This window comes from Lampetra fluviatilis, chromosome 7 (genome assembly GCF_964198595.1).
Source record: "Lampetra fluviatilis chromosome 7, kcLamFluv1.1, whole genome shotgun sequence".
Lineage (NCBI taxonomy): Eukaryota > Metazoa > Chordata > Hyperoartia > Petromyzontiformes > Petromyzontidae > Lampetra > Lampetra fluviatilis.
In genome coordinates this window covers 5,214,718-5,238,391 of record NC_136281.1, presented here as the reverse complement: position 1 = coordinate 5,238,391, position 23,674 = coordinate 5,214,718, and the positions used below count along the sequence as shown (strand labels likewise).

The 23,674-nt window shown below is 51.2% G+C and overlaps 1 protein-coding gene across 4 annotated transcripts; it reads right to left on the bottom strand.

Annotated features, from left to right (window-relative positions):
* Positions 1 to 685: 685 nt before the first annotated feature.
* On the bottom strand, positions 686 to 21,977 carry LOC144933472 (atypical kinase COQ8A, mitochondrial-like). 4 transcript variants are annotated; one of them, XM_078858273.1, is made up of 16 exons: positions 21,886 to 21,977; positions 21,220 to 21,322; positions 17,729 to 17,910; positions 16,578 to 16,734; positions 15,002 to 15,068; positions 13,420 to 13,497; positions 10,589 to 10,711; positions 9,642 to 9,727; positions 8,420 to 8,560; positions 7,421 to 7,502; positions 6,873 to 6,966; positions 6,304 to 6,445; positions 5,400 to 5,507; positions 4,696 to 4,761; positions 4,478 to 4,564; positions 686 to 3,592 (listed from the first exon to the last, which is right to left on the bottom strand). In XM_078858273.1, the coding sequence occupies exons 3-16, from the start codon at positions 17,833 to 17,835 to the stop codon at positions 3,275 to 3,277; spliced, it is 1,656 nt and encodes a 551-aa protein (XP_078714399.1). In that variant the 5' UTR covers positions 17,836 to 17,910; positions 21,220 to 21,322; positions 21,886 to 21,977; the 3' UTR covers positions 686 to 3,274. The 4 variants fall into 4 exon arrangements, with proteins under 4 accessions (XP_078714399.1, XP_078714398.1, XP_078714397.1 ...); XM_078858272.1 differs by lacking the exon at positions 21,886 to 21,977 and adding an exon at positions 21,712 to 21,853; XM_078858271.1 differs by lacking the exon at positions 21,886 to 21,977 and having other exon boundaries at positions 21,220 to 21,574.
* Between the last annotated feature and the right edge of the window lie 1,697 nt (positions 21,978 to 23,674).

Genomic DNA, 23,674 nt, shown 5'->3' with positions numbered 1-23,674 from the left:
TTGCAATGCTGGTAGAGTTCTCACATGGTTCATGTGCCATTTTATTGAGGGACTGCGTGTAAACTTGGTGTGGTCTGGGACTGTGTTTTTGTTTTTGCTGCCTTGTCCAAGCCTGATAAAATAAGACTTACAAAAAACCTGTTTCAGTTTTGTTGCCAGAAAAAAGGGGAAAACCCCTATTATTATATTTTGATACTGGCAAAGGTCTAATGATGTAGATGCTTACCCCGAGCTCTCATTACTTTGATAGTGCATTGTCTTTGAGCTGTTAGCCTTTTGGCGACCTCTGGTCAAGCACCAATTGGGTCGAGGCTCAAAAGAAAGCCGTCCCTTGGTGCGGACCAATCAGTTTTAAGGACAATGCATATATTATCAGTGTTTTGTTTGCATTTTGACCACAAGTATTGTGGTTAATGCAGACACGATTCCTTGTAAAAAAAGGTTTCAGTTTTGTTGCAAGAAAAAAGGGGACAAACCCTATTATTAAGACTTACATAATTAATTTATATCTAGTGACCTTACCTTGATCTCGATATTGCACTCCTGTTATTTGTATTGTTTGCTGTTGTAACATGCCAAACCACCCACACTGGACATCTGTGAAAGAGCTTCATCGCTCATCGGATTCCTCCAGTCTAAATAAAGATTCGGATTCCGAAACTAAATAAAACTTGAACAGCAGAGACAAGTTCACGACCAGTGTCAGTCTTTATTAAACTGATGAACAGCACACGTGATGCGTACACTTAGTATGTGAGGAATAGGACGCACGCGCGCCTCAAAAAGGGCTTCTCACCTGGTGACCGAGAGCTTCTAACCCACCCACCGGGTCTGCCTTACCACAAAGTGTTCCACACCTCGAGAAGCTTTCACCCAGATAATACAAATTATCTGCCTGGATGAGAACCAGTACAGTAAGGAAGTGTTTAGACAGGCAATCGACACCGGTTGTTGGGATTGTTAAGTGCTATCTTATCCGTTCGTATTGCAAAAAGTATTATTCGGGCTCTCAAGAGGATTTCTCCCAATAACGAGTCAAACAGACACAGACAGGACCCTCTGCTGAGTATATCCAATTCCACGAGGTCTTGCCAGATTCCTACCAGGCAGTTCTCCATTGGATTCACCGTCACAAGTGTACATTATCTCCTTTGTAAAAGGCATGAATTGTAATTGGCTCTCACCGCTTGCGTTCACCATCGCGCCACCTGCCACTTACAATTTATACACGTTCAGAGATTACAAAAATAGAGCGTTAATATTCTTAAACCAATAATACGATCAGCTTAACGAAGCCAATTCAATAAGAAACGATCGTTGGCAATGCTGCATCCTCCAACTTTAGCCCTGCGACAAAACTCCAGCAATGTGCAGCACCAGCAGAGCACGAACTTTGCCATTGTTATTACTTGTTTTACTTTTTATTATTAAGTGCCCCGTTATGGGGGTGACAACAGAAAAAAATTGGCACTGAAAAATCTTGGCACACCTTTAGTTAGTAGGGGTATTTATAAACGTAGCCATTGGTTGTTGGTGGAGTTTACCCGCTCACGATTGCCCAATGTGCAGGCTACGTGGTCACAACTCTCTCATAATAGGCCAATGGTCCAGATCACCACTCGCTCTGAATAGGCGCATGTTCCAAACCACCTGGTTACAATTGGTCACTGGCAAAGAGGACTCAGTAAAGCCAACCCTTCATTGTAGCCGAGGGCACTTGCAGCCACAATGCGCAAGTATTTTTTTTTACAGTGTGCCAAAAATGTACATTGCGCTACTGCCAGTGAGTGGAGTGGTTACACTTTGCGTTCGTTTTGGCCGCCCCAGTTTCTACTGACGACCGCAGTGAGAGGTCAGCCCGGTCAGAGCAGCACCCAATGCCAACTCACTCGTCACCCTGCTGCCCCTTCAATGCATTCCTCCCTTGAAAAGAACTGGCTGGTAGTTGGAACATTTAGATCGCGGCAGCAGGTATCAACTTTCTGGTAATCTTACATGGAAAAAAGACGACACCGGGTACACGGGGACGCGTACAAGAGAACATCGCACTAGCATCTGGCAGGCCAAAGGGTTCCTATTGCCAAGGCATCCAATCCAAGACTGCTCAGCATTACCCGGCAAACACAGTGAAGGCATTTTTTTTTAGTAAAGCCACAAACACACCGTTTGGGCAAGTGCTATTAGCGAGCCCCTCTAATATGGTCAGCACGGCACATAAGACGACAGTGCGTTGATCACGATGCCCATCTCACAGTCCCCGATGCTATAGTCGTGACACCGCTGCAAAAGCCTTACATGTATTTTAGGCAGACTCGACCTAGAGAAGTCACAGGCCCGATTCGAACACCTAAATGGCAATGCTGTGCAGGCTCAAGAATTGGAAGGAGATCCACTGGGATTGTGGCACAGAGCATTCACCACGACATCACCACCGCCACCACACACAGACACGGCACAGTAACACTGAACAAGGTGGTGGGGCCACACGCTCTCACGCAGCACAAGGCACGTGGCAGCGACACACCGCTGCTGCCCTAGACAATTGTGCGTCTTCGCTCTACATTCATGCCCAACCCTGACGATGGCTCCTCTTACCTCCTCGTGACAAAACCCAATCGGGGGGGGGGGGTTAGCGTCAGCCTCCGGGGGTCTTAAGGCATTCCCGCAAATCGATCGCAGAATATAAATTCTTGGAGTAACGAGAAAGCTTGACCGAAAAAATTTTCAAAACGACTATCGTCACACACAGCAAACGGGCAAGCGACACTGACGACTCGGCGCAGACTCGCCAACGGCAGCAGGAAAGCAACGAGGCAAACGCCGATCTGCATACAGCTGTTAAAGGCTGGCGGTGTGGTAAACGACTCGCCTACCCATAAGGAGGGCCCTGCTCGTGGCTGACACACCACAGAGAGCACTTCCTGCACAAACCCACATGCTCGCACACCCGTGCACACGCATGCCCCCGATGGTTCGGTGGCCAATCGCAGCGTCGAGACTCCGCACTAGCCGTGCACAGCAAAACGAAGCAACGAAACGTCAACACTGAACGCGGAACCCGTGCAAAGTCGCCGACGCTTTGGATACAAATTAAGTTTACGCTCGTGTAACCGCACTAACAGCTAGACGCTCATGTCTAAGTGCTACAAGGAGATTCTGCTTTGAAGACAGCCGCCCCCCCCGGCCCCTGCCATCGTCGCCCCTCATCTGCCACGACCCCACACCACCGAGCCAGCTTCAGGAAGGGGTCACGGGGTCACAACCACCGGGTCATCTACGCAAGGGGGTGGTCGGGCCCCGGCACCCAGCCCTCTTTCCTCCGCAGCTGCCAATAGTTGCTGTACACCTCGTCAAAGAGGTGCTTGCAGGGGAAGGTGGAGCCGAGCTTGACACAGATGAGGAAGGCGCCCGACATCTTGCGGTGCAGAGAGTAGCTCTCCTCGGGCGGCGGGGAGAGGCGGTGCTGCAGCATGGATGGCATGAGGTTGTAGACGCGCATCGTCGTGTTCTGCGCGCCGAACTCGAAGGGCTCGTCCTTCGCAAACGCCTCGCCCAGGATCATCACTGCCTCCACGTGCATGCGCGCCACCGGCTGTGCATGTCCGGGGGTGGCGGCGGGGAGATACAGCAACACAATAAAAGTGTGAGAAGGGGAGATGTTGGCGGACGCGAGGCGAGACGGAGCGACGTCGAGTACAGCAAAAGCTCAGTAATCCTGGCGCTGTATCATTCGGGATGCTCTATTAACCGGCATTTGTCATAGATGGCAATACAAATCTTCCTTAACGTATGTGGAAAAATTCTGACAACCCCCTGGCATCTTGCCGTGCACTTCTCATAGATCCGTTGTTTACGGAAGCTTCAGGACACTGCCGAGTGGTATTGCTCACGGCAGCCTCTACATACAGTACTATGCTACTGCATACTGAACTCTAAACGGCATCACTGCTTCCTCTGCAATCAACAGAGAATGCCTTACAACTGACTGGCGAGTGCCTCTGTAAAACAGTATATCATTTCTTATATCATAGTTAAAATGTAGGCTTAGTTTCTTTCTTGAAAAGTTGTGTACGTGGAAAATTTGGTGAACCATAAGTAGAAGTCTCAGTTAATTGGCATATTTGATGAACCGACACTTTCACCATGGATGCCAGATAACAAGAGCGTTTGCTGTACGTGGGATGCCATGGCCCGCGGGACACGGAATGGGAACCACTGCTCTGTGGCACGGGGAAAAACGTGAAGACTAAAAGTGAAACGTGTGGCAACAACGGCGAGATGGCAAGACAGGATGGCACGTGAGAAGGGGACGTGGAGGAAATGGCAGACACAGGGAGAGGCACAGGGACATGTCATGAGAAGGGAGGACGAGGGGAGAGAGACATGAAACATTGAATGCACAGAGCAAAGAGATGGCCACGTGAACGAGAATTTAGGAGAGCGAGGGAACGACGGGGAGAAATGTGGGGAACCACACCTGGGTCTCATATCCCGTCAGGTACTTGAGATCCTGCAGCTTCTTTAGGACCCGATCGCGGTCATCCAGGGCGGCTGCCCGCACCACCTGCCACGCGAAAAAAAATATCCACAGGAGGTGTCAAACGGACCCCATCGGCGATGGACAAAGTGAGCACGCCACCCATGGCGAGCGACTGAGTGGGGAATCCATCCGTTGTCACGTGACCTCGCGCTCACCTCGATGTAGTCGTCCGTGAACTGCACTTCGTATTCACGGCTCGCCCCGAAGTCGAGCAGCGCCACCTGGGGTCACCGAAGACAAAGATCGACACGCAAAGATAAAGGCAACGGATTGCCAGTGCAGCCTTTAAAACAGGCTGTTTGGGGTAAGTGCTGTTAGTGAAAAACTACAAAGGCCAGCACACGGTGGGGTGCCACTCCCCAGCGCAAATGTTTATGCACCACGTCCAGTTGACCTCGGGGAGACCCAGGGCCGACTCAGATATTAGTCACCGATGATCAACACAGACACACACACGCGCACACATGAACGCAACGCGCATGTCTTCAGGACAAGAGAGGGCAAACTTGTGCGTTACCAGTAAGAGTGGTGAGGGAGGTCGATAAAATGAAAGGGAGACAAGGAAATGGGTATCTGGATGACATCAAAGTGGTTTCGTTTCCAAGGGTAGAGGAAGTGCGGCATGATACAATGAGGGGCAGGAAGAGGTGGAGAATCAAAACCGTGGTCGCTCTCCCCTGGATTGGAGAGGACAAAGCGATGCTGAGAAATCACACAAATGACCCAATTCAAGACTACAAGGCAAATACAAACAAACACACTCCATGAGCATACGGATGACCGCACGCACGCGTGCTCACACACACGGCGAGGAGGAGGCACAGCGGAGCGATGTGGGGCATGGGGGCAGTGGCCTTGCCTTGCACGTCTCCGGGTCGTACATGAAGTTGGACCAGTTGGGGTCGGTCTGCATGAAGCGGAACTCAAACAGCTCCCGCAGACACAGCCGCAGGATGTTTTCAGAGATCTGCACAAGGCACATTGGGGGGGGGGGGGGGCGGGTGGTAGGGGGGGGGTAGTAGGGGGGGGGGCCTCGTTAGTCCATCATGCCGTCGCCTCTCAAGCAATCGCACCGTGGAGCGCCGTGGCAGGGAAACCCGCCCAATGGAAGTTATCGCCGAGGCACAAGGTAAGCGCAGCACCGATGTGGGTGTGCACGTGTCCGTTCGGCTGCAAATACGGAGCGATGCAGCTGTGTGGCTTTTCCAATTAAGTTAATTTTCCACTGTTTATCAAACGGCGGACAATGACGCTGGCCCAAGTGATGTCATGGGATCTCTAAACGACCACAAGTCGAATCCCCAAACAGAGTGAAGAATCTCTTGATAGACTGGCTTGTCAACTTGTTGATAGTACTAAGGTATAGTATACACAGGCATTTCGCAATTCAACCCCTGGAAATTCATAATTCAGGGTCGCTTCAAAGAAAGCCACTTGGCCATTAGTGATGCGAGCGACTGCTCGGTTTACAGGAAGCGAGCGCATGCAATACCGCGGACAATTTTGAAGGCATCTATTTCACACGTACGCTCACGACAAGCATCAACAGACTGAGAATTGGAATGGCCGAACGCCTGCGCTGAGAATTGAAAGCAAAAGACCATGCGGGAGGGTGTGGCATAGTTTTGCGCCAGCCATCAGAGGGCAGTAGTGTCGCTAGAGTCCTCTGCGGTGAGTACAAAGTCTTAAAAAACAGCGTCGCTATGCCCCCCCACCTGCCCCCCCCCCCCCCGCCCGCCCACCCACCCCCCCCACCCACAGACCTTGTTTTTCTCGTGCTGGGGCAGGTCCTCCGTGCTATCGAGGGGAACCCCGGGCACCATCTCCGTGGTGAGGACACGCGCGCTGCTGAGCTGCTCCACCACACGCGGAACGGTGAAGTAGGGGTCGTCCTTCAGCAGCTCCCTGCCAGCCGGAGTGGGGCGGTGGGGGAGGGGGGGGGCGGGGTTTATTTGGGTTGGATCACGGAGAGATCACTGTGTATAGTGAGACTCGCTAGCACCGCTTACGCCACGAGATTGATGGTAGTACAGCAAGTAGGTTGCTGTCGACTTGTCCGTGTCGTGCATTGCCGAGTGCTGTCGCCAAGTACGTGTGGGTGTTCGTCGGGTATTTAAGTTTATTGCACCGGTGAAGTGACGCAAACTCAGCGCTTGCAGCAACAGGTGCTCGCTAACAGCAGCTGCTCCAACAGTCTGTTAAAGGCATTTCTGTGCGTGTACATACATGTTGCCGGGTGTCGTGCGTGCGAATTCGGTGGCGTGTGCATGAATTTCTGCTGTGTCCGCGCAAGCAGGTGTATATCGGTGTGCAGTGTGCACGGCTTGGGTACCGGAAGCGCTTGCAGCACCGCGCCTCGCGCTCGTAGTCGCACTCCCAAGCGAGCTCCTTGCCCAGCACCTCCACTACGTTTTCCGCAAAGAGCCCTGGCGGCACCACATGGCACGGTTAGCGTCTGATGATCGCTCGACAGGCTCCCATCGCGTCACACGATCGCGTGGCAGGCACACTTCGCACGCCGCCCACCAGGACGCTCATTAACACACTACCACCGTCTAGGCTCGTAACGATGAATCGCTTCCACAAACGTCAACATTTAAACTCGCGATGCAACTCTCGCGTGGGAGAATATTTTTTTATTTTATTCCATTTTGTATCATGTTATAGGGTTCAGGTCACCATTTGGGTGGTAAAGTTACATCGGCAAAACAAATGCAAGACTAATACGTCGCATACAAAAACAGAATTATTATCCGAGGAGGCATTCGTTTATATTTTTGGCCAAGTCTCTCTTTCTGATCTTCACCCAATGTAAACTCTCGCTCTGCCTGGGTGCGACCCCTGCCCTCCCTGCCGACGCCCGACCAAGGAGGGACCCACCTTCGGGCAGCACGTTGCTCACCCTCAGCATCGTCATGAGGTTGTTGATGTCACTCTTGATGCTCTTGGCGACGCCCGGGTACTGGAACACATTCGGCACGACACCTCGTTAACCACGAAACACAATCGTCACCATCGTCGGGCGTGTAACCATTTACATTCGGCAATTACAATAGATTCTTACGTTCAAGACACACATCGGGTCGTGTGTACGAGAAGTGATCATGCACCGTGCAAGCTAATTATATGAACACAAGATGCGAATTATAGTTGTGCTAAATGGAGGCAAATAAAATTGTACAAAAAAAACATTAAAAAAAAATTGTAACAAGATGAAAAGCTACAACACCCCACAGCAACTGGCCTCCCCAGAGCATCTCTTGTATGACGTTCATAGGGAAGGACATGGACTTCCAGAGAAATGGGGGTCCCTTCCTGAATCACTGCTTCATCCCCACCAAACCTACCCTGAACCCCAACTCGGCAACGCACGACACGTACCATTGCTATCTGCCAGATGTCCGAAAGGGCAATTTCATCTCACGGATGGAAGTGGATGTCAACAGGCACAACAGTGGGGAACGACAGTGTGCAGCGGAGAGCATGGTGGCGAGCAGTGGCGTCCAACGACGGGATTTGTTGGGGCAGGGAGGGTGGAGCGGCGGGGTATAGACACCCATCGCGTGCCATTCAGGTTAAGTCATAAAGCTGAATTTGTATAACCAGGTGAGAAGTCAAGAGACTAGGATAGAGTCTCAAGTGCCTTGAGTGAAGGGGTCCTATAAATACGAATTAGATTTGGTTGTCACCCAGGTCACCAAAATGACAACCAGCAAAACAGATACAATTCAGGACAAAATAAATGTACTCACAAGAGGACTTCAAAATAAAAAATTGCATTAAAAAATGCCCCGCAAACCAGCTCGGGCAGATTACGTACTAACCGAACACAGCATGGGGCGGTCTTAGGATTTGGCGGGTGCCATTGGTGGGCCTCACCTGGATCTTAATGGCCACCCGGGTGCCGTTTGTGAGCGTGGCCTGGTGGACCTGCCCAATGGAGGCGGCTGCAAACGGACGCTCCTCAAACGAGGTCACGTGGTTCTTCCAGCCAGGCCCAAACTCGCTCTCCAGCACTTTCTGCGTAAGTACGAACGCACCGCACGCACGGCCACAGCACGCACACGCAGCACGCGCGCCATCAGCTCCGAAAGCCCCGATGTGGATCAAGCATCGGCGAGCGTCGCATCGCACGGGCAGACCCAGCTTCACAAGCAGCGGCATCGCACGACGGTTTAAACAGAGACTTGGCACACAGTGTGCTCTGGGCGGTCCGACACGACTCGGAAAGGTCTCTCACTAAATGTTTGTCTCGTCCCCTTTTTTTTCATTAAAATATATATTTCATACATTTTTTCCACTGTTGGTTTTAATCAAATTATTCCTCGGGTGTTTTAGTCTAATTCCTACTCGTGTTTTAATCAGCTCACAGAACAATTTTATTTCAAAATACTTTCCAACCCAGGCCCGTTAAAAAGGAGGCAATAACATGTGCGTAATACAACAGCAGGCAACGCAGTTCAGGAGACGTGTGCTGGTGAGCGCCTGTCAAAGTCAACACCATAACCGATGTTTTACCGAGTTCAGGCTACCACAACCTACAGGAGACTGGGGCCAGGTAGCGATACCAATAGCCAAACGTGACGTTTTTACGATAACGTCTCGTTCGCTGCGTAATCCCACAATGCAAAAAATGCGCAGAATTGGCTGCGAAATTGTACACAGGAACACCGAAAATAACGTCAATGAATCGCGACACGGCTGTTGCAAAGTCGCATGACGTCCGCCAGAGCAGCCCTGGAAGATGACGTCACATGATGGCTGGAGCCAATTAGAATCAATACTAACAATTTCGGCAGCGTCGTCACCTGGAATGACAATTTGCATTGCGAATGCAATTACTTCCGAATTAAACTAAACTATTAAACAATTTATATGCTTCCAGGTAAAGGTCCAGAGCTATATTGCTCTTTTACAGGCGACAGGGTCGGGATCGAACCCACAAAACTCCTGCATACCAGGCGAGGGAGTTAACATCTCGCCAATACGGTGCCTAATGGCACAACTGTAATTGTAATTTAAACCCGAGTACGGATGACCTAAGAAGCGCCCCCCCCCCCCTCCACCCCCACCGCGTGCGACAGTGACGGCAGCCGCTTGCCTTCATCTGCCACGTGGGCATGAAGTCGGCGTTCTGCCGCACGCGGTCAAAGATCTTCTTGAGCTGCGGGTTGATGAAGCCATCGTCTGCACGGGAGGCAGGGCGAGGCGGTGGACGGAGGGGTGGACACGAACGCAAAGCCACAATTACACACACACACTGCTGGACCAAGCGCTGTTAGCAAGCACCGGAACGCGAGGGGGTTGGGTATGGCGGGGATGCGGCACACCCAGCCACATTTGGCAGACTTGGTGGAACCAGGAGGTAGGCAAAAAGTACCGCGTTCAAACGTAATGCGATGTAGAACACACGCTGATTAAACAACGTTGCTCAAGAAGGAAAGACGCTGTAGGCGAGGGGGTAGGTACACTCGGGAATGACACCTTGAAGATGCAGGTCCTCTTAACTCTCTCTCGCTGCTTTTCACAGCAGAAAAAAATAACCCACGACTCTACAAGCGAACTAAGCGACAAATTGTTTTACCATCAAACTAAAATGATCCGAGCCGGGGGATTTGAAGCCGTGCGTGCGCTCAAAACGTTCAACGAGAGTGTATGGGATCTTGCACCCCCCCCACCACCCCCCCTCCGGATACAGCTCGTCCACAAATGGCACGACCGTGCACACAGTTGGGAATTAACACCATGGAGAAATGCTCGACCGGTCACACGAGCCCCACCTCCTGGCCCTGAACACCGCCGGCCCCGAACCCCTTCCAGCCAGTTCCACTTCCGCCAAGTGCGAGCACCGGTGGTGGCACCACTCACGAGAGCCACGCAAGTCATTCGCCGATGTCCTCCGTTTACGAGCGCAGCCAAGAGGATGTTGATCGCGCATACGGAGGCCGAGTAATTCCCTCTAGAACAGTTGCAAGACCTTGAGGGATAGAGGCCTTCGTCTAGCAGTGGATAGATAATGGCTGCTGCAGACGACGACAAGAGGCGCACCTTGGATGCTGAGGATCTGGCCAAGCTTGAGGGCGGCGCCGCGCACCTTGCACAGCGTCTTGACGATACGCTCGGCGTTCGCCTCCGACAGCAGCGGACTCGAGTCCCACTGGCCCTTCTTCTCTGCACGCCGGCGGAAACAACAACACAAGCTTACGGGCCCAGTCCATGAAGCGAGCCTCCACTCCCGTTAGGTGACTCGGATGAGTAAATTGGAAGCAGACTAATATAATTGCGAAAATGTGTCACCAAACGGTGCACAAGCATAAAACAAAAACCTCACATTTGTCAATAACAACAGTGATGTTTCAAGCACAGGCTTTCTTTCGTAGCTATGCACAATGGTCAGTTATTGCCCGAAATGTCACTGAGTTCAAATAGAAACGAGGATTTGGGTAGCGTCAAAATGCGACCGCACCTCAAGATATTTTACAAAAACAGTGCGCCTATTTACGGGTCAAGAAAATCGATTCCTTACACTTGAGAACCCATTCTAGATTTCAAGTTTTTGCGACTGCATTGATCCATACTCTTTGGTTCTTTCGGTAAAGTCACGTAGGTGAAAATAATAAAATAAAATAAAAAATGAAAACAACTAAATTGAGAATCCATTTTGATCACGGTGCAGGCTGTGTTTCTGTCATGGCCATGACCCAATTCCAAGCCAATCGGCGGCCAACACCTCCGAGCGCGAGGCTTTTGCGCCATTGCCAATGCGCGTTGGGGCCGCGTACCAAGCGGAGATTTCCAGCGACAGGTGTTTGCGTCCCATGCTGGTGTCGTGCCAAGTGTCAATGCCCCGTGATTTGAAAAAAAGCGCGATCACGTTCTCACGGCGTGTCCAGGAGCCCGATGTTTGGGCCCGGTTATCTCACAGATGCCCCCCCCCGCACCTGTTTAAACCCCAGCACGCCTCCCCCCACTTGCGCTCCCCTCACGAGCCGCGCAGAGAAACCGTCAACGCAGCCACAGGCCGGCTGCCGCCACCGCCAGACCCGGCGCTTTACCGCCTCGGCGAGAGCGGTAGTAAATATTGCGCGCTACGACGCAGGCGGCTGCCAACTGGGCTACGATGACGGCGCCGTCGTCGTGGTGACCAGGGTAATTAAATTACAAACTCGACCATGCGGAACAGGAATTCGGAAATAAGTTCGTCGCCTTTGACCAAATCATCATCGGATCTTGGAAGCCAGAGTTAAGCCTGGACGATGCTTGGATGGGCAACCACCACACACACACTGCCATTCATGACTTTGAGGCTGGCCTACGTTGAGCGGGCAGCAGAGAATGCGGTAAGAATGCGAAGCAAAAGTCCTCCGTCACGCTCCCATGTTTATGCTCACAACCTTCATGCTTCCTATTAACCTCGTTATCTTTGTGCTGGCTGTACCATGTTGATACTCGACCGTGCCATTCGGGACTTGGAAATGTGCAGTTGTTTTTAGATTATTTTGTTTATGCGTTTTTTTGCTGTAATCAGGTCTCTATGGAGGTAAATAGGTCCACCATCATAAGTCAGTATTTATTGCCCAGTGAGTTTTACCTGTGCCAAAATAAAACCTAAAACCCGCACACCGACCACCGTGGTGAAGTATAGTTACATAACCCCGCATACCCAAGCCACGGTGGCAAGATGTCATCTCCATCGCCTAGTATACACTTGAGGCTGTGGGTTGCATCACGACCCTGACACCTGCTGTATATTTGGGAGTTTGCGTGTTCTCCGTGTTCGCGTGGATTTTTCTCCCGGGTCCTCCGGTTTTCCCCCTCCACATTTAGAAACACGCGTTTAGAGTGCGAGGCTGCTATCAATTTCCACGTGAAAAGCCACTCTAATTGAGCTACCATTAGTGGCCAGGTCGCTTCTGAAAAAAAGCCATAAAGAGCTATACATATATAAACATGCTTTAGTTTTATCGCTTACATTAATTTCAGTCGCAATTCCAGCTGAGGATGCTGCGGAAATTGATATAATTAATTATAACTGCCTCAACAACCCCAAGAAGTTGTCCTTCCCGTGCTCATCCCCCCCAGTTTCCTGTGGCGTCCGCTGGGGTTTATTCAACGCTCGAGGGGCAGCATCGATCCACAGACAGAAAAATCGCTCACGGAAAGAGCATGGAATCATGCCCGGGTGAATTAATCACGGTTTGTGCACACTTTGGCACAAACGTGAGCCGATAGACCATTTACACCAATGTGGTGAAGCAAGACACTGCATGGGGACACAACAACCAGTAAAATTCTAATTGTCTCTAATTAGTGATAAATTATCGATTCGCTGGGGGTGGAGAAAGTGAATCGTTACATAAGGCGTGTGAGAATGTGAATCGTTACATAAGGCGTGTTTATAATCATGGCCACCTTGAGGGAGGCTGATTTATGGGACTTTTCCCAGTCGGTTGGCACTAAATGTGCCGAGGGTTGGATAATCATTAGCGTGACGTAGCGCCGTACCAAGAGCAGAACGCCGAGCGACGCCAGTTTCTGCACACGCTTCACGACGATGAATTGTGCTGGTATATATAGGTGCTTGCATAATTCCATTTCATCGGCAATTTAACGATGTTGGTAAAACAAGTATTGCCATCTTGGGTGGTATCAAAAGGAGTAATAATACAGGGGTCTGGGCCCAGACACAGATCGGGCATGGACCTCGGGTTTAGCAGGTGGCATCGCACCTCGCACCCGTGCACCGACACATTCCATCAGAATTCCCGGCGTCTGTGAGCGCAGCATCAATAACAACACGATGGACGTGTTGGTGCCGAAGGCGACAGGCGGTGGTAACGGTGACAATAATGGTAGTGGCGGTGGTGCAAGGGCCTTGCCTTGTGACTTTGTGCTAGATCCCAGATGCTTCTTGGCGTAGTCGGTGAGAGCTCCGATCCCCAGACCCACAGCCAGGCCTGCGAAGACGGACATCGCAAGACACCAACAGCGCCATCAACGCCAACGAGAGACGCGCAGCCGAGACGCAAGTGCTGTGGTGTTGCCAAAAACCGTGTTGCACAGCTTAATCGCAATACCACAATGGCAATTGTGCCAGCCGAGGTGCACAGTCATTCAGGCTAAATGGAGGACAGACCTAATTCAACAGGTTTTTTTTGGTTTAGATCGCAAAAATATTTTGTTTATGCGACAAAACTTACTAATGACGAATTTATATTTATGCGATCTAACCCAAATAAACCTGTATTATGGATATTGGTCGCGAAAGCCTGCATGTTAAACAGACCTAATTGTTTTGGGGTAAGAGTACGGGGCTGATTGACAGATGCACACTTACAAACACTCAAGAATATGTACACACAATTACACACACACACACGTGTACATACAAGTCTGTAAAAACACACGTACAAAGACGACAAGGATCCCCATATAGCGTTCAGACTTTTGGGGAAAGTGCGGTTAGAGAACACCCATACATACGAACACATACACAAACGCCTTTACTTTATTTGGATTGCATGTCGGAGTTATGACACGTGCACCAATTACATCACGAGTCAAGGCGCCTCCGATAGGAGCATGATGTCCTATCACACTGGAACGCCAAACACCCACGATTCATAAACATCGGGACAGGTGCAACAACATGTGCCTGGAGTCAGCGAGAGGGAGAAGGCAGCTGGGTGGAGAAAAGGGGGCCAGTTGAAGGCGAAGTGGCAACACCGCCACAATGACGATGACGTCATCAGAGCAGACTAAACGAAGAGTCCTATTTGTAGGCCAAACAGCAGTCACCGAAATCATCATGGCATTCAAAATCCCAACTTCCCCCAGCATATGGAGCACAGCTGACAGATTTGTTTATTCGAAAAATAGGTGCAATTTATTGTTCATGCTGAGTTGAAGCACGGAACAATTCGCCACCCCCGATATCCAATAAGTAACCCCTACGATGGGGTTCACAGTCCAAAAAAATATATTTTAAAAAATCGATCGTTTTTCACCACGCGTGTACCGCCTCGTTTGTGTTCTGGTGGCCCAATGGCGACACTCGCACACGACGCAGCAAATAATTTGCAGAAGTCTCAAACGAGTGGTCCAGCGCGCGGCACGTTCCGAGAACCAGTTGGGCACCGACGTCATCGTCGCGACCCCCACAGACAACGCTGTGACCGCCACAGACAACGCTGTGACCGCCACAAACGACGCACCACCCACCACAAGCTGTCCACGTACGAGCAAACGTCCATAAAGATAAATACGGAATCAAACGCGACGACACCAACACCGTGCGCCAGCAGCTACACTCCACTCCCCCCCCCCCACCGCCGCCTCCCCAGAGAGGGGGGGCAACTCGTTATAGCTGAACACTCGTGTCCCATCTCCCATTACTCCAAAAACTCTGCCCTCCTGGCAACTCTGGCGAAACACTCTGGGGGGCGGAGGGGCAGCACTCACCGCCGAAGTTGGCGAGGCGTGCGATGCGCGTGGACGGGACGGTCCTCTCCCTCGCCTCATTGTGCAGCTGTCATGTGAGACGAGCGAGAAGGCGAGAGGGTGAATAAGCGAGTTTGAGCGAGTGTGCGCTCGAGTACTTGAAGGGAGTGTGCGAGCCAAGGAGCGAGTGTGTACACGCGAAGTTATTGGAGTGAACGGACGCGTAATTTAGCATGCAAGTATGACAGCGATGAGTATACAGGTGAGCGAGTGTGCGAGTCTGTATGCGAGCAAAGTATAAGAGGAAATTAAATGATCGAGTGTGCATGGGCGAGTATGCGAATCAGCAAGCGAGCGAGGTGAATTAGTGAGCGACAAAGTGTACGTACGAGTGAGCGAGCAAGTGTTCGAGTACGTGCGCCTGTGAGCGAGCGAGGAATTGAGTATGCAAATGTGCAAGCTTGCGCACACAACACATCCACACGCTAACACGTCAGCAGGCAGCCTTCACGTCACCAGACTTCCGACATCACCAGACAGCCAACACATTACCATACATACTTCACACCACCGGACAGCAAACACAAACCAAGAAACAGGTGTACAATGGGACCTGCCGGCAAAGCTGAAAGTAAAAAAAACAAAGCCCAAAACAACGAGCGACAACTGATCCTCAAAAATCCAGCAAAACGTATTCCTTCAAAACAATGGCCTGTTCAGATGAACACCCTTGCGCGTGTTTGTTTACACAAGGCAAACCTTCGACAGGTTTCGACTTCACCTGGCATCATCAGCAGGGCGCGGCCTCTTGAGCCAATGCTACAGAGTGAGAAAACGTCATGGCGCGTGCATGCCATGTAGTATAGCGGCAGGAGCCTTTAGGTCGAGTGGAGAGGGCTCGCCAAGACAACGCGTCCACCTGTGCAAGGGAGCCCTGGCAGCCACAAGTTGTGACCTGACCATTATAATTGGTCGTTTTTGCTTTGTTGTACTTTCTTTTCTTTGTATTGCTCTTGCCGTTTTGGCAAACTGGGTCGCTCTTGCAAATAAGACTCGTCCTGGTCCCTTGAGTTGTCACCTGGGTAAACAAAACGCCAACTTGTACGACCGCTCCAATTGTCTCACAGCCACATTCACGGAAAGGTGCGCGCCAGATTATAATGTAAAGGTGCAGCCCTGCAATAACTTGACAATGCCGCTACTGGCAGACGGGCCTCCACTAGAGGGCCTTCTAGACAGCTCTTCTCAACAGAACGATCAACTCTGGTGAACCCATTGATACTTCTGGGTAAATATAGGTGGGTGGGGGGGCGGGATGTATTTAAAAAAACTTGCCCTATTTATTGCAACTGCATCGCAGAGAGATTGAATCGAACTGGAGACCTATGGATTGCAGAATCTGGCTTGCGAACCGTCATATAACACGACGGCGTCCCATCACATCTTATGAAGCCAAAGCAGACATCGCAAACAGGCAGCAAATAAACCCACAACATTCACAGCGTCCCTCTTCACCACCATCATGGGATCACAGATAAATGACACCAATTTCGACCTCCAGTCTGGCGTTGCGGGAGTGTCCCTGTGTGGGGGTGACCTGGTTGGGTGTGGTCTTAGAGGGACGCGATTTGGAGCCACTCGCCCTCGGGCCCGTAGTAGTGGTGGTGGTGGTTTCCTCGTCGACCCCTGCAGGAGTCCGAGTGGGGTCCACGTCACGGTGGAGGGGGCGCTGCCAGCCGGCCCACGCAGGGGTCCTGGGGACAACACAACACACGGGGGAAAGGGGACACTGTGATAAAGGGGACAAGCTCGGAGACACCACCAGGGAAGACACAGAGGAATAAGACACAGAGGCTCCGTGGAAGGGACCCAGACCTCAATGTCCCATGCACAGAGGACAATGCCACATGTATGAGATGGCTGTCCAAGTGTATCGTGGTTAGTTCACTCCGCTACGAACCCGGCAACCCGGGTGCCATTCCCGCAGATGACCAATAATAGTGGTGAATATTTGAAATGGTCCTGGGGCTCCCCTAGGTCGACTCGGCCTCAAATGAGTAAGTGGTGCGGTGTATAATTATCGCCACTTGGGAGAAAGTCAGCCGGGCACGGTGCTGGCCACCCACCCCCTCATTTAGTGCCAGCTTTCAATAGTTCTCGCTCACAGCACTTGCCCCAACAGTCTATCAAGGCTACATTGTGGATCTTTGTCTTTGGGGTGGTGGGATTTCAGTGGTGAGTGGTCCCGACTTGAATCTCAAAATGTGGAATTCAAATCCAAGACGGGGGCCAGCTTGGCCAACAAAATCCTTCCAGGTTTGAGGAAAACCATTGCGGGAACTCCACAATGGTTTCCCTGTGGATAGGCCTGCCTCGTAATGGAAATGTGGAAGTTCCACTCCTGGCTCAGGTCCAACAAAGTAAATGAGTGCCACCAAATTGCTCATTTGCATTGGCAAACGTTCACCTGGGCCTGTCCCGTGACCTCCTGCCGCCAGCATGGCTTTCACCACAACTTCGTGGCAAATGGCGGTCATTGTTGTTATTGCGCGTGATGCTGGCGTCCATTTGCGTGGGACGTGAGTTACTGTCGGTGCCTGTGTGGACACGTGTGACGGCGATGTTTACGTTCGTGACGGTGGCATCTGTGCGTGCGCTCTTTGACACACGCCGTTTACAGCATAGCTCTCCATTGTCATCATAACTCGGGCCTTATGAACCAAGCGCAAGTTTTATCGGTGTAATTACCGGTGCAGACCGGTGTCCCCTTGTCCCCCAGCTCCACGGGAGTTCAGACCCCCGGCAAACATGCGCCCGCCCAGCAGGCTCCTCCTCAGCAGCACCTCTGCCGACATGGCGGCGGCGGCGGCGGCGCGGTTGCAAGCTTGCAGAATTCCGTATTCTCACAATCTGCCAGGAGCCACCCTCTCCTGTCGGGTGGGAACACAAGCGGCGTGGACAATGCGGCGCGGTTACCACGAGGCAGCATAACCGGTGTCACCGTCGCTCCGGAATGGTGGCTGATTTAAGAGCCGGGGGACGGGAGGCGCCCACAGTTCCCAGACCGACAGCTGTGGGGTCGACAAGGTCACCTCTGTCTTCATAACGATGTACAATAAAAATAGCAAACACTGTCAACATTAAAATGGCACCAGCATCAGCATATTATTCAACAAGCAAGTATCGTTATTTTAAGCGACGGTTGTGGGGAGAGAAGTGATATTACAGACGAGAAGTATAACAGGTTACATCATAACCATTGCCACCATTACCGTATCATTAAAATCACCGCCACAAGCATGGTCATAATATTGATGTACGGTGACAGCAGCGAGATGAAGAATCCATTCATTAATCCCAGCCGTACGCTCCGTGTGCCGGAGAACAACTACAGGACGCAATCCTTAAAAAGTGGCCTTTTTTATCATTTGTTCAGCTAAACAATTCTTTTTTACTAGGCAAGGCCCACTGAGTTTAGGTATTTTTTCTTAAGCGACCTGGACACACATTACAGCTCAACTAAGTGGCTTATGTGGAAATTTATAGTAGCCAAAAACCGTAAACGCATGTTTCTAAATGGAGGAAAAAACCGGAGGACCCGGGAGAAAAATTCACACGACCATGGTGACGAATGGGCAAACTCCAAATATACAGGCGTCGCGGTCAGGATCGAACCCTGGACCTCCTGCATCCCAGGCGCGGGAGATAACACAATTGTCACCACATGACTGCACGCCGATATATACATTAAATTTCTTGTTTATTCTCAAGGAGTTGATAATTTCCATGAAATGAGTTTCAGACCCAAATTTAAAATGTGGTGGTGTATTTTTGGTGACCTTGGAGGCTGGGACCATGAACTCGTGACTGCACTTGAGAATCCAATGTACTCACGGGCCACTGCCTTAAAAACCGGGTTCTCATAGGTGCAGGTAACAGCGTCTCCAACAGGCCAACAGGCACACCACCTCAAGCGATGACCCACGTGTGACGGTGTTCGCCACCATCAACCTTATATTATCGTAAGCCACTGTTAATTCACTGCTGGATGAGGGCCTCCACCCAGACCCCTCGCCATTCCTCACGATCCAGTGGTGGGGGACCTTACATCTGCATACGAACCGCGGATCTCATCTCCACGGTGGTCACCTTCCTGGGTCGAGTTCCCTCATTCGGCTGCCACTCCGCCAGCAGTCTCGTCCATCTTCGCAATGTGCCGTGCCCAAGGCCCTTACCACCGATACAAGCTGCTCTGTCACCACCACGACTACCACCTTATCACAGCCATCAACGGCTCTCATCAACACGGTCAACCACCATCAGCACCGCAACCACTTGGTACAGCTCATGACAGGTCAGGGATTTCTTGCTCAATCGCAGCATTGAGGCGGTGGTCATTTCCCAGGTTACAGAACCCGAGCTAGTGGTGGACAATCCATTTCCTATGAGAGGGCGGAGTTTATCCACGAGTGACATTCCCACAAAGTAGTACTGTACGTATTATATCGACTAAGAGTGATGGGGCTGAGTAAACCCCCAACCAATCAATGACTTGAACTAGAAACATTTCGCTTGCAAGACGCTCGCTCTAGCACCGAGACACCTGGCCACCGTCAACCCCTTATCAGTGCCCTACCTTATTACAGACCAACCCGTGCCCTTATAAATCTCAACGTTCGTCCTACAAAGTTCCAAAGTCCCATCACAAGGGAGAAACACAAAGAAATGGAAAAAAAATTGAGCCACCATTAAAACGGCTGTCCGCCGTATGGACCTGAAAACTCAATTTCCCCGACCAAGAATACGGGACAAACCTTGTGGGTTTACAGGTATGCTGTTAACATAACAAAGACACCGTCATCAATCATCGTGACCACCAACACCACCAAAGGGTTGTAAACGGCGTGTTGGGCCAACTCTGCGCAACGATGGGAATCGATTAATCGATTAGAGAGAGAGCGATACGGAGGTTGTTTTTCGATTCGTGAATTGTTGCGTCATGGCGCGAAGGCCACTTGGGAGGCCCGCTTCTACTCGCGATAAGTTAGACGACCAATCGTAAACTTTGTCGGGAGTGCGATAAGCGCATTTTACTAATAACAACAAAAAATAGCAGAAAATCGTGTTAATCAACAAAGCACACGACCATCACAGTAATGGCCCTTGTCACGCGCACACGATTGTAACATTCACGGCAACTACATCGAAAATAACGCCGAAATAATAACAATCACAACATAAACAACAACAATACTAATCAATTACCACATCAATCGTGCAATCAATAAATCACACCCACTTACACCAAACAATACAATGACAACATTCACGACGACGTTAAAAATAACACTGCAATAATAACAATCACAACATAAACAACAACAATACTAATCAATTACCACAACAATCGTGCAATCAATAAATCACACCCACTTACACCAAACAATACAATGACAACATTCACGACGACGTTGAAAATAACACTGCAATAATAACAATCACAACATAAACAACAACAATACTAATCAATTACCACAACAATCGTGCAATCAATAAATCACACCCACTTACACCAAACAATACAATGACAACATTCACGACGACGTTGAAAATAACACTGCAGCAATAAGTCTCTGGAGTTATAATCACCACAACAACAATCACACAATCAATGAAACCAACAACCACAATAACAGCAAACCATACATCACAACATCCACAGCAACCACAACAATAAACCAACCACTGCAGACCGTAAACACCACCACCACCACAACAACCGTACGATCAATTAAATCGTCACCACAATTAAGTAAAAACCATTCGCAACCACCGCTTAACAATTCCAAACAACACCGCGTTATTTAAGAATCACCACAAACCTCAACACAACACAAACACGCGGACCAACAACCACAACAATCCGACTGCGCACGTGCAACGAGCCATTAAGCAGACAAGGCCGGGCCTATCCCAGATAACAATTCCACCACAGATACTGTACACACACAAAAACACATTTAAAACATTTACGAATACACAAATATGCACACACACACATACAACACACGCATGTAACATCGCATACGCACGCAAAGATACGAACACGCGCAAGTACAGAGACACACACCACGCACACGTAAACACAAACAACACACACAGACACGCAAACATTACACAAACAACACACAAACAAGACACAAAGACACAGTCAAGGACACTTGACAGAGGGTCCACACCTCGCCACGAGTCGCCCTGGTCAGACCCAGCCTGGGCCCGAGGAGGAGGCGGAGTTGTTGTTGATGAGGATGCCACCCAGCCCAGCCCGGTTCAATCCCGGTCCTAGGGCCAACCCCGACAAAAACAACCAGATTCGACACGGCCCAAACCTTCCTCTGCACAAGCACGACCGCTTCACCCCTCCCCGAATGGATGCAGCCCAGCCCGGGATATTCAACCAGACTTAGCCCGATCTAGCCCAAGCTTAGGGGTGCGGTAATGATATTAGCGGTCAGTGCGGCCCAGTGCGATACAGCTTTGAGCTCAAATCCGACGCAGCAGCAGCCCCCCACCCACAGCTTCCACTCAGTAGGACCCCGGTCCAACCCAGCCCCCCAGCTCTCTTTATCTCGACCAATCCAGCCTCAGCCTGGCCCTAGAAGCAAGAACCCCCCCCCCTCCACCACCACCACCCAGCCAGGCCAACCTGAGCCCCCCTCCCACTCCCTTACCCGCACGGGGCGTGTGTAGCCAGCGGGGGCGAGGGAGGCCACGGCCGTGTTGACGCGACCCTCTAAAGCCCCACCACGAGCCCCACCACCACCATCCACAACACCACCACCCCACTACCACCGCCCCAACACCACCACTACCACCACCGCCCCAACACCACTACCACCACCCACCACGTTTCCCGCGCTCGCAGCCACGGGGCTACGGAAACCGCCTCTCGGGTGACGTCATCCGCGGCTGCCGACCAATGAGCGACGGCGCCCTGCGGCGTCGTCCCGAACTTAACGCCGCGCGAGTTGGCGCCGCCGTCCAATCAGCGGAGAGTTGGGGCGCCGCCGTCCAATCGGAGCGGCGCGCGTGCGCTCGGGGCTATTTTTAGCCTGTTTCCGGGCCCGCGCGCGCGGCCCCGCCCATCCAGGCGTAAGCCCCGCCCATCCAGGCGTAAGCCCTGCCCATCCAGGCGTAAGCCCTGCCCATCCAGGCGTAAGCCCTGCCCAGCTCGTCGGTTAGCCCCCGCCCCTTGGTGCTCAAATCCCGCCCATTGTCTCGTTAAGCTTCACCCACGTCACGCTTCTCGGCTCTCCTCGTGTTTACGGTCGTTTATTAGTATTGCTTTAATCGCAACTTACCCTACTTTATATGCAGATTTAAAAGAAGAAAAAGCAATGGTTCTTTTCAGATCCTATGGTGTAACGGGCAATGTTCCGGCTCGTGTACACTCCCCTCTGGCCGCCACATATTGATGTCTGACGAAGGACCATTGCCCGAAACGTCGTCCACTATTGTTTTTCTTTGAAGGTCACCGTGTTATTGACGAACGTGTTGCGTGTTTTATTGTGCACCACTGCTAACGCGAACCTCTGATTCGCGCAGCGTTGGCTACGTACGGTGCGAAAAAGTTCAACATCCTGTTGTTGTTCTGCACCCACACGGCGCAGCATTCACCGAACAATTCGCATTTGAACTTGTCCGCTCGAGAAATGAGGATACGTTCTGATTTGCTAGAGCGACCTGGTATTTGCACTCTCAAGAAACCTTGACTGTTACTTTTGCCTTATAAGGCCACACACACAGCACAGCGTTTCTTAAGGATGCCCCCCCCTCTCCCAACATAGCCCCGCCCCTCACCCAACCTAGCCCCGCCCCTCACCCAACCTAGCCCCGCCCCTCACCCAACTTAGCCCCGCCCCTCTCCCAACCTAGCCCCGCCCCCAAGACGGGCCCCCCGCCCTTCCCGGAACCTGGTCCTTGCCCCTCCCCGAACACGGCCACGCCCCCAATTTGCTCACGCCTCCCAGCCTGGCTCCGCCCCCGAAACCAGCCCCTCCCCCTCCTTCCACTTCCCCCCCCCAGCCCCGCCCCTCACCCCCAGCCCGCCCACGTGCTCTGCGCACGTGGGTGGGTTGACACAAACACAGCGCTGATTAAAGGCGTTGTTAATTTCCGGAAGATGGGCGAAATACTTTTAAATTGGAGTACAAATTACTGGAGGAAATGTAATTAGGTACAATTGACCAATTAACCAATTACTTTTAAGTGTGTAATTTAGATACCAATAATTAAGGACATTTCTGTGCATTTCAATTACATATTGTTTAGACACCGCTCCGCATGCATTTAGACGAATGACTGCGCTCCCCTATGCACATCATCTATTGTTGGTTCGTATGTTCGTGAGCGGTGGGTAGCAGCGGATTGGGGAGGCCTTCATCCAGCAGTGGGTTGACCATGGCGCATAAGAAACAATGTACTTGTGCATGTGTTTTCTCCAGCCACTTCTGATTGATGGCCTTCCCACCACGCCGCCATGCGTTCGTGGGGTGGGTTAAATGACCATACTTCACCACGCTGGTCCATTGTGGGTTGACGGTGGAGAGCAGCGTGAACGTTGGAGCAATGAAGCCCATCTCTCTGAACACCAAACTCACGGTACTCACCACAATGAATATCGTACTAATGACG